Raw genomic sequence first — 13,926 nt, 5'->3', positions numbered from 1 at the left:
CAAAAAAAAAAAAAAAAAAAAAAAAAAAGACAAATAGGCGGAGTGTTTAGCCTGGGTTTCCACAGTCCTGTAAGTGCTTGGATGGGGGAGGTGATTTTTTTTTAACGATGTACGGTCTCAAAGAATAATTCAGGGGCCTTGAGGCTGAGCTACTGGCCTGCAATGCCTGGAGAGCGCCCTCTCAACTCATCCCCAGCAGCCCAGGTCGAGCCACCACCAGCTCTGCCTGCCCTGGTCCCCGGGCCCCGCTGCAGCGTTGGTCCATCCCCAGAGCAGCTGCAGCGTTTTCAAACCTTCCTTTCCTTGTGCTCAGATAACAAAGCCAGTCCCTCAGGTCCCTGGGCCCTGCCACAGCATTTCGACGGCCACACAGGCACCCCACCGGAGCCCGGCAGCAGGCTTCCCTGGAAGGTGGGCCAGCCACGTGTGATCAGTCCCCGGAGGCTCCACGGGACCAGCCGGAATCAAGGATAAAGTGGGCCCTCGGCAAGCAGCTGAGCTGCCAACTCCGAAGAGCCAGCCACCCTTAGCCACTGCAGGGCATCCCACCCACGTCCCATGGGGTCAGTGAACGCACTTGCAGTTTTTTTCTAAAAGGAGGTTCTGCCCTCCGCCCAGGACTTGTTCCCTGCCTCCTTCAGGTCTTGGCTCTAAACAACTCTGCTTGGGGAGGCCCACCCAGACCAGCCGGCCCTTCGCGGCACTCCTCACACTGACTCACCATGTGCTTCTGTGTCCCCTGCTAAAGTCAGAGCTGCAAGAAGGGACTGCAAGGGACTTGGTTTTGGTCTTTGTACTCCACGGTGCCTGGTGCATAGTAACTGCTTAATAAAACTTAATTACTAGGTGGCCTGTTAGAAAGCATTAGGTGCCGAAGTGTAAGAGGACTTCCCCCACCCCATGACGCCCATGTGGGTCCCCATTGTGTTCAGTAGCCAACACCCCGCCTCGGGCATCTCCCAGGCATGCCCTTCAAGAAGGTGCCCTCAGGACTTCCCTGGTGGTCCAGTGGTTAGGACTCTGCGCTTCCACTGCAGGGGGCCCGGGTTCAAGCCCTGGTCGGGGAACTAAGATCCCATAAGCCAAGTGGCACGGCCCAAAAAAAAAAAAAAAAAAGAAAAAAGAAAAAGGATCAAGGATATAGAAAGAAGAAAAAGATAAAAGAGATGTGTAATAAGAAGAAAACATTTACTGGATATCTTTAAGAATACAGGGGCTTCCCTGGTGGCGCAGTGGTTAAGAATCCACCTACCAATGCAGGGGACACGGGTTTGAGCCCTGGTCCGGGAAGATCCCACATGCTGCAGAGCAACTAAGCCCGTGTGTCACAACTACTGAGCCTGCGCTCTAGAGCCCGCAAGCCACAACTACTGAGCCCTTGTGCCACAACTACTGAAGCCCACATGCCTAGAGCCCATGCTCCGAAACAAAAGAAGCCACCGCAACAAGAAGCATGTGCCCACAACGAAGAGGAGCCCCCGCTCGCCACAACTAGAGAAAGCCTGCGTGCAGCAACGAAGACCCAATGCGGCCAAAAATAAATAAAATCAATAAATTTATAAGGAAAAATAGAATACGGAATGCTAAAACTTGATAAAGCATTAAAAAAATGAATTTTTTTTAAAAAACAGTCCCTCGGGCCTGGAGAACACAAGCAGGCAACACAGCATGACTTGGGGAGGTGACAGGAAGATGAGAGGGAGGTGGGAGTGCCTCAGTTTCCCCAAAGTGAAACAGGATAACACAGAGCCCAGGGTTAACGATGTGATAAAGCAATCAAATAGTGCCAGGCCCAGAGACAGCATGCAGATAGCTCAGCTGCCGGGCTTAGGGCATAGGGCAACTTCCGATGCTCCCTGGGGTTTCAGTGCTTCAGGGGTGTGTGTGACGGTTCTGTCCTGACCTTTGGGAGCACGTCCCATCCCTTCTCCATTCTCAACCCAACAAAGAGCAGAACAACCAGGCCGACCCCGGGCAGCAGAGATGGGGGTCTGCCTTCCCCAACCTGTCAACAAACATGCTGGTCTGGCCGACAGAGCCCAGGAAGAACAAACAACCTGGGGCTCAGAGACACCTGGGAGACCCCGTGCACCACATAACCGAAGGGATCCAGACATGAGGAACTCTTCAGAGCTTTCAGCTGAGCAGGAAGGGGGCAAAGCACGTGGCATCTCCGAGTCTGTGTGGCCCTCAACCCCCCCACCCCCACCCCCAGATCTGAGACAAGTCGTGAACACCTCCCATCCTAGGACACCTTCTGGCCACTGGGAAGGTATGACATTACGATTTGTAATAAGAAATATGTATTTGGTCTTCCCTCCACTTCTGACACAGAGCTTCTAAAATCCTTGGAATGTTCTAGTGATAAGAGTGATATTCATAATAAGCCCCTCTCAGTCACACCTAAGTTTATGTTAATGAGGTGACTTGGAATGCACCTAAGGATGGGGGTTGGTTAACAGGGAAACCAGCCAGCTGTGATTAGAAGGTTGGAAACTTCAGTCCCACCCCTTGACCTCCAGGGAGGAAACAGAGGCTGAAGGTTGAATCAAGCACTAATGGGTATGATTTAATCAACCATTCCCTACATCCTCCATAAAGCCCCAAAAGGATGGCGTTCAGAGAGCTTCCAGGTTGGTGAGCAGGTGCAGGGGCCGAGGGAGCAGTGGGCTCGGAAGCTCCTTGTCCCTTCCACATACCTTGCCTCAGGCATCTCTTCCATCTGGCTCTTCCTGAGTTACACATATCTTTTTATAATGAACCGGGAATCTGGGGAGTAAAATGTTTCTCTGAGTTCTGTGGACCACTCTGGAAAATCGATTGAACCCAAGGAGGGGCTCACAGGAACCTCTGATCTAGAGTCGGGCAGTCAGAAGCACAGGTGACAGCCTGGACCTGGGATCGGCATCTGAAGCAGGTGCAGGGGTACAGTCTGGTGGGGCTGACCCCTTGACCTGTGGGATGTGATGCTGCCTCCAGGTAGGGAGTGTCAGAACTGAGTTAAACTGGAGCACACCGGACCAGTGTCCACTGACAACTGGAGAACTGGCTGTTGCTGTGGAAAAAAACACACACTGGAGAAGGTGACAGTCCCAGGCTGCCATCCTGACCCTCACCAGCTCCCAGCTTGGTTTCCTTATGCAGACACAAGGCCACACCCCGACCATGGCAGGGTCTATAGGCTTTATAGAAAGGGCCCTGCCAGGGCCAGGCTGGCCAGGGAAAGGTGCTGCACACACAGCCGTGGATACTCTCCCATGGGAGAGAAGGAGCCCAGCAGCAGCCCTTAAGAGCATGGCGAGCCACCTGTCCCATGATGATGGAGCACCTACTGGGTGCCAGGCCCCGTGCTGGGCACAGGGGAGATCGATGGACAAAGCAGGTCAGAGGCCCTGCTCTGGTGGCACTGATGTTGAGGCACAGGGAGAGAGAGAGAGACCATCAAGAAAATACGAGGGGGGCTTCCCTGGTGACACAGTGGTAAGAGTCCGCCTGCCAATGCACGGGACACAGCTTCAAGCCCTGGTCCGGGAAGATCCCACATGCTGCAGAGCAACTAAGCCCGTGTGGCACAACTACTGAAGCCCACGTGCCCTAGAGCCCACGTGCTGCAACTACTGAGCCCGCGTGCCTAGAGCCCGTGCTCAGCAGCAAGAGAAGCCACCACAATGAGAAGCCCGCGCGCACCACAATAAAGAGCAGCCCCCGCTCATCGCAAGTAGAGAAAGCCCACACGCAGCAAGGACCCAACGCAGCCAAGAATAAATAAATAAATAGATAGATAATTAATGAATTAATTGATTTAAAAAAGAAAGAAAGAAAGAAAACAAGGGACTTCCCTGGTGGTCCAGTGGTTAAGTCTCCACACTCCCAATGCAGGGGGCCCGGGTTCAATCCCTGGTCAGGGAACTAGATCCTGCACGCTGCAAGTAAAGATCACGCATGCTGCAACGAAAGGAACCCACATGTGGCAACAAAGATCCTGCATGAGGCAACGGAGATCCCGCGTGCCACAACTAACACCCGGCACAAATAAATAAATAAGTAAATAAATATGTATTAAGGGAATAAAAAAAGGAAATACGAGAACAGGATGGTGCCTCATAAGGCACGCTGTAGAAGAACTAAGGCAGCAGTGACTGGGGTGGGGCTTGGGGGTGGCGCTCACCCAGGGGAGGAGGAAGATGGGGCAGGGTGGTCCAGGCAGGACGCACAGTGAGGGTAAAGGTCCAGGGGTGGGAACAATCGAGCTGGTCCTGAGGATGAAGAGGAAGATTGTGGCACCAGGAGGAGGTGAGGTCCCAGAGGCCAGCAAGGCCCCGTGGGAGCCACGAAGCCTCAAGGAGGCTGAGAGCCAAGCCCTGACATCCCCTCTCTGGCTCCTGTGAGCACCGGCCAAGGTCAAGGCTGGGAGGGGAGGCTCGTGCACATTCCACACAAGAACAGTCCCCAGCACCCAGGGTTTACGAGGTCCAGGGGTGGTTCCCAAGGAGGAGCAGGGTTCCCCCGTAAGCCACCAAACTTCCTGGTGGCTGCGGTCTGACGTAATTTTTAAACTAAGCCAATTAAAAGTAATGGCTCACTGAGACCAACCTGGACGAGGAGAAGCAGGGTGCCACTGGGCGCTGCCAAAGTCAGAGAATTAGGAACTTATGGTACCAGGGACTCCAGACCCTACAGGAGGTGACAGCCACACCACAGACTCATGGGGTGCCAGGGCCACGAGCGAGTCACCACTACCACCCCATTCTACAGACGAGGAGGCCGAGGCACAGAGAGGGAAGCTACTTGCCTGAGGTCGCAGATAGGAAGGGGTGGCAGCCTGGCTCTGGAGTCCTGTCCCTGAGAACCACCTGAACAAAACTTTAATTTCTAGGAGCAATGCAGCCCCGTGTAGCCCCTAGAAAGCTCTAAAGCCCCAGCCATCACCAAGTCCCACACTGCACTCAGCTTCCTCCCTCTTATCAGTGTCACACCCAGCCCTTGGTGCCTTGGTGACTGTCACCTGGGCTCCCCACCTCGAGATCGAGATCACTGTAGACTCTGCCCTCACCACCACAGCATGGCCCTGGGCCCCAACACCTCTCACCTGGCGCCAGGCCAACCTCTCCCTGGCCTCCCCACCTGCACTCCTGTGCCTGTCCATCCCTCCTCCACAAGGCAGCCAATGGGCTAAGCCGGTCTCTCCACACCCTGAATGCCACTCGGGTTCCCAACGCCTGAACCCCTTATCACACCTGCCAGGATGTGCCACCTGCCTCCCGGGCCCTCCCCAGCCTCACCTCACAGCTTCACAACACAGCTGTTGCCCTGCCTAGAATGTTCTCCCCGGGCCCCTGGCCCAAAGTAGATCCAGTATCTGGTATACTCTCCCACAATCCGCTGTGCTTTCCCCTCTCAGCTGGACCACAGCAACCCCGCGTGTGCCGCACCCAACAGGCTGAGCTCAGGGAGGGCTGGGACCCTCCGAGTGCTCACGCTGCCTCCCTGGCATCCGGCCAAGGCCCAGCTCACATCTGCTTGGGACATTAAGAAACTAGGAAGGGACTTCCCTGGAGCGCAGTGGTTAAAAATCCATCTGCCAACGCAGGGGACACGGGTTTGATCCCTGGTCCCGGAAGATCCCACATGCTGCGGAGCAACTAAGCCCGTGTGCCACAGCTACTGAGCCTGCGCTCTAGAGTCTGCGTGCTGCAACTACTGAGCCCGCGTGCTGCAACTATTGAGCCCGCATGCCACAACTACTGAAGCCCACGCACCTAGAGCCTGTGCTCCACAACAAGAGAAGCCACCTCAATGAGAAGCCCGCGCACTGCAAGAAGAGTAGCGCCCGCTCGCCACAACTAGGGAAAGCCCGCACACAGCATCGAAGACCCAACGCAGGCAAAAAAAAAAAAAAGAGAGAGAGACTGGGAATGCCATGGTCGGTGGGGGGAGAGTGTGCAAGCTGGGACACAGCAAGGAGCACTCCCACGTGGGACATCCTGGACCCCTCTCCCCCACCCCACACCCCCAGTCCCAGCCCAACAGGATCCAACTATATGTCTCCATCTCCACGGATGCCACCCCATCCCTACTTCCTCGGTCCCCCTGCCCCAGAGCTGGTCCCTGTGGTGTCTTCTCCACCAGTGGCCACAGGATCTGATCAAACCACACCTCGGTCTAAGGCCACACTCCCCCAGAATGAGTTTAAGACTGGGCTTTCAAGATGGCCCTCCCATGTGCCCTCAGGCAAGTGGCTTGGAAGCTTCAGTTCCCTCCTCTGTAAAGTAGGGTGGCAGGAATGGAGATTTCAGCATCACCGGGGGCAGGCGTTGGGCAGATGTGCTCCTACAGGGCTGTCACTTGTCATGTGGTTCTCTTCTCTCCCCCATTAGAAGGAATTTCAGTTTCTCCAGCAGGCCACGCTAGGCATCGCTGCCTCACGGTCTTCACACGTACCACTCTCTGCTAGGAGGGACAGTTTCCCCTCCCCCAACACACCCCAAAGCACCTGTCAGCCTAGGCTCAAACATCACTTCCTCCGAGAAGCCCTGTGATGCTCCCAACCGATGGACTGAGTCACCCCACCACCACCACACATATTCGCACCTGGTGAGGGCCATGTCTATGTGTCTCCCTCCTGCTCTCAACCCAAGTCTCCCCCTACACTGTCCCTCAGCACTAAAAGAAGTACCAAGAGGCAAGGTGATGGGTGGTGGCAGCATCCCTGGTCCTGCTCACCACTGTGCCCCAGCCCTGCACTAGCTTGTGGCATGCAGCAACTGCTCACTGGATTATTGCTGGGTGACAGCCACTGGGGAGGTGATGGGGGAGCCCTCCCGCCATGACAATGCCACGGACCTTCTATTGCAGGAAGCCAGCCAACCTGTTCCCCAAACAGCAAGCTGTCCCCAAACAGGCTGGCAGCAAGCACAAAACCACAGCCAATGGGATGGCACCACTCGGCAAGGGCCTGGAGTGTGCCAGGCACTGTTCTACGGGCTGTACGTGTATTGAATACTACGGTCTTCATGGCAACCGACAAAGGCAGTACTATTATTATCTTCACTGTCCAGACAGGAAACACAGCTGTGAGCAGCAGTCCCTCCCCGGGGGCCAGACAGCCAGTAAGCTACAAAGCCAGGATCTGAAGCTGGGCAGTATTAGCTCTCAGCCCCCACCCACCAGGGCAGAGGTTTTCCCAATGCAGTTTTCCCAAAAGCATCAGCATGACCTGGGAACTCATTAAAAATGCATATTCTCACCCTTCACCCTCCACCAACCTACTGAATGTGAAACAGAAACCCAATGGGCCAAGCCCTATGTGACTCTGATCCCGCTGACATCTGAAAACCTGTGGCCCTGCCGCTGCCCTTCCTGGCACAGCTGATTGGACACCTGAACCCAGAGGAGGCAGACCATTGGCTCGCCCGTGGCAGGCGCTGGACCAATCAACTGCCGTCTCTCACTGGTGTCCCGCCCTCCTGCAGGTGGACTGGGCGAAGGCCTGGAGGATGGAGGTGAGATGAAGGGACTAGAACCAGCTGAGAGTGGAGTCTGAGGTCTGACCCCACCTGGGTACTCATCCCAGGTGAAAGGCAGGTAACCTGGTTAAACCTCAGTTTCCCAATCTGTAAAATGGGAATATGTCAGCTGCCTTCCCAGAGTGGGGGTGTTTAACATGGCCTGTGGTGATGCTGGCACACCGAGTGCAGAACCGACCATGGCTGACATTCCAGGTCAGTGGGGAAGCAGCATGGAGACCCCCTGGAGGCTCTGGAGAGAAGAGAGGCCCCACCCCCAACGGCTCCCCTCTCCCCTTCCAGCCTCTGACCTGAGATGCTTTACAAGGAAGCCAAGTGGGTTTCAAGATGGGAGAGATGCCCATGTTATGTCAAACTTGTGTGGGAAGAACGGAGGCCGTCGAGGGGAGGACAGAAAAAAATATACCTGTGGGCCATTCTATATTCAACAGGCTGGGTCTCTCCCAAAAGTCAGTGTTGTAGTTTAAAAAGAAACGGTGGGGAAAAAAAAAAAGAAACGGTGGGGATGCTGCTCTAATGAAAAGAGGAGACACGACAATGAAGGGTAGTGTGGGACTGATCAGAGCAGCTGTAGAACCAGCCAGGGAAGATATCTGGGGGACAATTGGCAACATGAGTATGGACTGGGTGTAAGATAACAGGCAGAAATGATGACTTTTCTTGGGTGTGGTTCTGTGAGTGTAAGAGAGCGTCCTTATTGCAAAGGGACATGCACTGAAGCATTTCGGGTTGACACGTCTGTGACGTGTCTGCTATTGATTTTGAAAGTGTTCAGCAAAAACGTGTCATGTACGATAGAGCCAGAAATATGGCACCTGATGGCCTGGTCACAGCTGCGGATGCTGGGGGTGGGTGGAGGTGCTCAATGAACTGTGCTTCAACTTCCCTGCATACAAGGAAAAAGTGAATTCAAACCCAAACGGCAGCCTAGGACCCGTGACTCATCAGAAGGCCCCTGGCTCCCGCTGGGCACCGCATCCACGTTCGTTTCCTGTTTGGGCTACAAGCCACCCCATCGTACCTGTTTTTGAGAAGATGAGCTGCAGGATGAGAGGCCGCCGAGTGACGATTCCTGAACCTCGGGGAAGGAAGTCCCTGTGGGAGGGGAAAGGGTCAGAAATTACTCACGAGGCCGGCTTGCAGGGGGGGCAGGAAGTGTGGCCACATGGAGTGGAGCAATCCCCTCTTGCAATCTGGGTGATCTCAGCAAAGACACCAACCCCAGCAGGGCACCAGGGAACGCTCTGGCCTTGGAGGGTCTTGAGGCCACAGAGGAATTGGGGAGGGGCTGGATTGAAGGTTAGCGAGAAACAGAACCATTTCCCTCCAGCTGGCTATGCTCCAGCCCCAGCATGCCCAAAGAGCCCTTTCCCTGACAAATATTTGGACCCCCAGACCCAAAAGAGATCAGTACATTTCTTTCTTTTTTTTTGCCACACCGTGTGGCATGCAGGATCTTAGTTCCCTGACCAGGGATTGAACCCATGTCCCCTGCGGTGCAAGTGCAGAGTCTTAACCACTGGACTGCCCGGGGAAGTCCCCAGATCAGTACATTTCCTACCTACATTTTTAAAAGTAATATAATGCCGTACATATGATATAAAGACTAAAATAAAAGGAAAATATTTAACGACAAAACACGATGTGTTTCATGTCCCAAAAAGACAAATCAATAGAGGCGTGGAGTGGATCAGTGGTTGCCCCAGGGGTGGGAAACTGAGAGCAGAGAGCTTTCTGGAGTGATGGAAATGTCCTAAAGCTGGACTGTAGTGCTGTTTACTAATACTTACTATACATTTAATAAAAATCACTGCATTTGAAATGGGTGAATTTCCTAGCATGGAAATGATCCCTCAATAAAGCTGTTTAATAAAATATATATATATATGCTATGTATTTCACTATGGAAATACACAGGCACTACCTGCACTGACGTACACTAATACACCTGGATTCATGCAAAGTGGGAAAGCCGGGAGCCACCCTGGACCATTAAGAAAGGAAAGCAAGGGAATTCCCTGGCAGTCCAGCGATTAGGACTCTGCGTTTTCACTGCTGAAGGCCCAGGTTAGATCCCTGGTGGGGGAACTAAGATCCCGCAAGCTGCATGGGCGCGGCAAAAAAAAAAAAGGAAAGCAAAAGAGCAGGGGTCCAGGCAGGCACAAAAGAAGCAACATTTTCAGAGATCACCAAAGCCAGGCAAAGGATTCTTTGTTGTTCCATGTAAAATGGAGAAAGGTTCTAGGCTCAGGGAATTTTAGACAAGTTTTGCACCCAGATAAACATTCGGATTATCTGAAATTTGTGCAGAACATTGGGCAGGTGTGTTGCATACAGGCAAGCATCCTTGGTGCCACCCCACTCCCCAGAACTGTGACAACCAGTGTCTCAGGGGCACCCTACCTGTATCGGGAACCCCAGAGAGAGCCCCAGAGGAGGTTGCTGGTTCTCAGCATGGGCTGGGTGTCAGAACCCCTGGGAACCTGTTAGCCCAGTGGGCGGAATGAGGGAGGAGGCGCGCCCTCACCGCACGCCATGCACTGTGAGGGTCGCGCCCCATCGGCCTGTGGGCGGTCCCACCACGCTTATGCAGCGCCTCCTCTTGCTGGGCACAGGGACACGGCAGTGACCACGCAGCAGGTCGGCCTGTGAGATGAGGGACATCCCAGGGGCAGATCGGCTCTGGAGGTCCTATGGGGGTGCCGCTGTGAGCAGCAGAGTGGGGCGCTGGAGTGGACGAGTGAACGGGCCCAGAGAGGGGTGGGGTGACAGTGGTGCTGGAGGTCACGGGGAGAAGGCTGGTCGTCATTCTTAGAGCAAGGCCACTTGCTGTCACTGTTGAGGAACAGTCAGATCATAACCCTGTGTGCTTTTAAAGGTATGTGGCTTTAAAAGACCCCTCTGGGGACTTCCCTGGTGGTTAAGACTCTGCGCTTCCAATGCAGGGGACATGAGTTCGATCCCTGGTCGGGGAACTAAGATCCCACATGCCACGTGGCACTACCAAAAAATAACAACAATAAAAAATAAATAAAATAAAAGACCCCTCTGGCAGCTTCAGGGGTGAGGGTGGGAGCCAAGAGGCAGGCAGGAGGCAACTGCACTAGTCAAGGTGAGCGGTGACGGGCTGGATTGGGGGATGGCAGGGACACAGAGGGCAGTCGACAGACACTGGAGAGTCAACAAGAGCTGAGGAGACAGCCAGCCATGACTGGGGAGCGGGTTGGGTGGAGAAAACCCATGCAGGAAGGGAAGGGCCAAAACAGAGGGAAGAACGCCCCAAGGGCACGCACAAGTCCCGCGGGTGGGGTGGGGGGGGATAAAGCCCACAGCCCCTGACAGCATGCATAGTCAACCCTCCACACCTGGATGCTCCCCGTGGAGCCACATTCCTGAGGATGACAAAGAACCCTGCCCTGCTCGGAGTACTTCACACCAGCGTGACACCCTGGGCGTGACTCCCATTCTCCCATTTGGCAGATGAGGAGACTGAGGAGCAGCAAGGATTTGTGACCTGGCCAAGGTCACAAGCTTGTTCACTCAAGTATTACTCACACCTACTGAGCACCTTGGAGGTGCTGGGGACACCAGTGCCAACCTCCTGGCGGGAACCACGTGAGTCGGTGTGGGTGGGGACAAAGGAGACACATCATGGGGGTAAGAGGGCTTTGGTCAGTGACCAAACAAGACAGAAGCAGCATGTGAATGGAATCCCCAACGTCCCACCCGTGCGGCTCCTCCACGCTGTCGTGTGTGATCAGGGCCGGTTCCTTTTCCTTGCTGACCCGTGCGCCACTGCATGGATGGTCCACAGTCTGTTCATCTGCTCGCAAGTTGATGAGGCTTTTGGTGGGGAGCGAGGGGTTGTCTTTCCAGCTCGGGGCCATTACAAATAAAGCTGCTATGAACATTCTCATCCATGCCTTTTGTTGACATATGCCCTTGTTTCTCTTGCTGAGTCACAGGGCAGACCTAACCCTGAACAGGCAAAACTAGTTTCTGCTGATAGAAATCAGAGCAGTTGGTCCCCTCTGGGGGAACTGACTAGAAGGGGCAGGAGGGGACTTTGTGGGGTGATGACAACGCCCTCTATCTTGATCTGACCAGTGCATGCATTTATTTTTAAAATGAAGGTGTACATATAAGATTAGGACAATTTACCATATCTAAGTTCAATCTCAAGCTCACAAGCACAAGGAGGTCCAGGAACACGCACTCGTGAAGACTCAGATACAAAGCACAGAGAGAACACTCCATTAAAATTTGCCCACAAAAACATTATAATCTGGGCTTCCCTGGTGGCACAGTGGTTGAGAGTCCGCCTGCCGATGCAGGGGACGCGGGTTCGTGCCACGGTCCGGGAAGATCCCACATGCCGCGGAGCGGCTGGGCCCGTGAGCCATGGCCGCTGAGCCTACGCGTCCGGAGCCTGTGCTCCGCAACGGGAGAGGCCACAACAGTGAGAGACCCGCATACCGCAAGAAAAAAAAAAAAAACATTATAATCGTACTAGTTTCCCAGTAATAGCTCAGATGTAAAGAACTTTAAAGCCCATGGGGGAGGCTAATTATATTACGGCCCATTCGTGTCACTGTGCAGCCACACACACATGTACACACACACACACCCCCAAAAACAACAGCAACAAAAAAGAGCTTTTTAATCTCCTGACATGGAATTTCCTTCTGGGTGTATTAAGTGAGGAAAACAAAACGTGTGGAACAGTGTGTTTTGTAAGTAAATAAAAAGCCTCAAAACAGAGCCCAGGGTGGCTGGGGCCTGTTGCAGGGGGTTAGGGTGGGGGGAAGAGTCACTGCACTGTTCTGGAACATCTCTGAATTCTGTATCATCCACATGGATTACTGACTCCAAAAAAAATTTTTTTTAGGAGTAGCTAACAGTTGTCGAGAGCTCACTGTATGCCAGGCAAAAAGCTGAGAACTTTCCATGCCATTTAACCCATTTAACCATGACAAGATCCAACAAGGTGGTCTGTGAGCTCCATTTTATGGAGGTCACTAGGCCCAGAGGTTGGGCAACTGCCCATGGTCACTTGGCAAACAGGGGTGGCAGGAGTGTAGACTGAAACCCATGGGGTCTGAGCTTCTGACCACCAAGGCCCCCGGCCTCTGGGCCTGCGTGTCTGCCACGGAAGCTACAGGCATCTCCCCGGCAAGGACAAGGCTTTCCGCCACTGGTGTTGACACGTGCTGTCCTGTGACTGCTCTGGGTATGTCCATGAGGCCCAGGCACCGTGAGCACAATAGTGACACCACACACAACAGACAATGCGAGCCTCAGAAGAACATGAGGACCAGCATGATGAGAGCTCTGGGCTCTCGCAGGGGAAGGCTGTGCTGCGACTTGGGCTGGGATCAACAGCCTCAACAGTCCCTGAAAAGCAGCCCCCCAAAAATCTCGGAGGGGCTCAGTAAGGAGGTGCCTGCCCGGCTGTGCCGTAAGGCCCACCCACAGGGTTTCCTGGCACCCAGCAGCGGGAGCACTCTTGGGGCCCTCCTGGCCTGGGTGGTGGAAGGAAACCACCTCCCCCAAGCAGCTCTGCCCGCAACACTGACTGTCCACTTATCAGGAGGCGACTTTCAAGCCTCAGTCAACAGCTTCCTCCTCCCTGACCCCACCCACACTCCACTGGTCACCAAGTCCCTCCCTCTGACTCAAAGTGCCCACCCTCTCCTTTCTCTTCCCAGCTGCTACAAGGGCCACTGTGCCCCGAGGTGGCCCTGCATGCTGTGTGACCTTGGGCCAGCTTCCCAGCCTCTCTGATCTGGGTTTCCTAGTTAGTAATGAGGAAACTCCTCTCACCTCAGAGGGCAGCTAGGTAGCAAAACAGGCCGCCCATGACTTGCGCCCCACAGCTCCGGCTCAAACGACACCTCCCTAGGGAGATTTCTCCCACCCTCATTCACAGCTCCAACGCCCCCCCCATCTTCCTCCCGTGCCTCATTTTTCTCCAAAGCACTAACCCCTTGTATGTCACTTATCTGCTTCTTGTCTACCCCTCACCACCCCCATGTCAGCTCCCCAGAACAGGATCTAGGGTTTATTCTGCTCCCTGGTACACAGTAAGTGCTCAATAAGTGTTAACTATAGTCATTTCAGCACCATCCCTGGCCTCTAATCCATTGGACCCACCCCTGGCCCCAGGCTTCTAACCCATCCTCCTCTCAGGCTATATGTGGTCATCCTCCTAAAACAGAGACCTGGGCCTCCAAGCCTCCCTCCTGCAGAGGTCACATGCCAATCCCAGGGCTTCCCTGGTGGCGCAGTGGTTGAGAGTCCGCCTGCCGATGCAGGGGACAAGGGTTCGTGCCCCGGTCTGGAAAGATCCCCCATGCCGCGGAGCGGCTGGGCCCGTGAGCCATGGCCGCTGAGCCTGCGT

General features: G+C 54.3%; 1 protein-coding gene and 1 non-coding gene across 8 annotated transcripts in view; one reads left to right on the top strand and one right to left on the bottom strand.

Annotated features, from left to right (window-relative positions):
• DNM2 (dynamin 2) overlaps positions 1-13,926 on the bottom strand; it is a 102,492-nt gene that overhangs the window by 59,995 nt on the left and 28,571 nt on the right. For all 7 annotated transcript variants that reach the window (XM_007460681.1, XM_007460685.1, XM_007460686.1 and 4 more), the window contains exon 2: positions 8,548-8,621. In XM_007460681.1, the coding sequence (XP_007460743.1) occupies positions 8,548-8,621 (74 nt within the window). The remainder of the gene's footprint in view (positions 1-8,547; positions 8,622-13,926) is intronic.
• Positions 995-1,067, top strand: TRNAG-UCC (transfer RNA glycine (anticodon UCC)). The gene has a single exon. It is a non-coding gene; the product is annotated as a tRNA-Gly (tRNA).

Source organism: Lipotes vexillifer, unplaced genomic scaffold (genome assembly GCF_000442215.2).
Source record: "Lipotes vexillifer unplaced genomic scaffold, Lipotes_vexillifer_v1.1 scaffold1011, whole genome shotgun sequence".
In the NCBI taxonomy this organism is placed as follows: Eukaryota; Metazoa; Chordata; class Mammalia; order Artiodactyla; family Lipotidae; genus Lipotes; species Lipotes vexillifer.
Note: the sequence above shows the minus strand (reverse complement) of the source record. Positions and strands in the feature narration are given on the sequence as shown.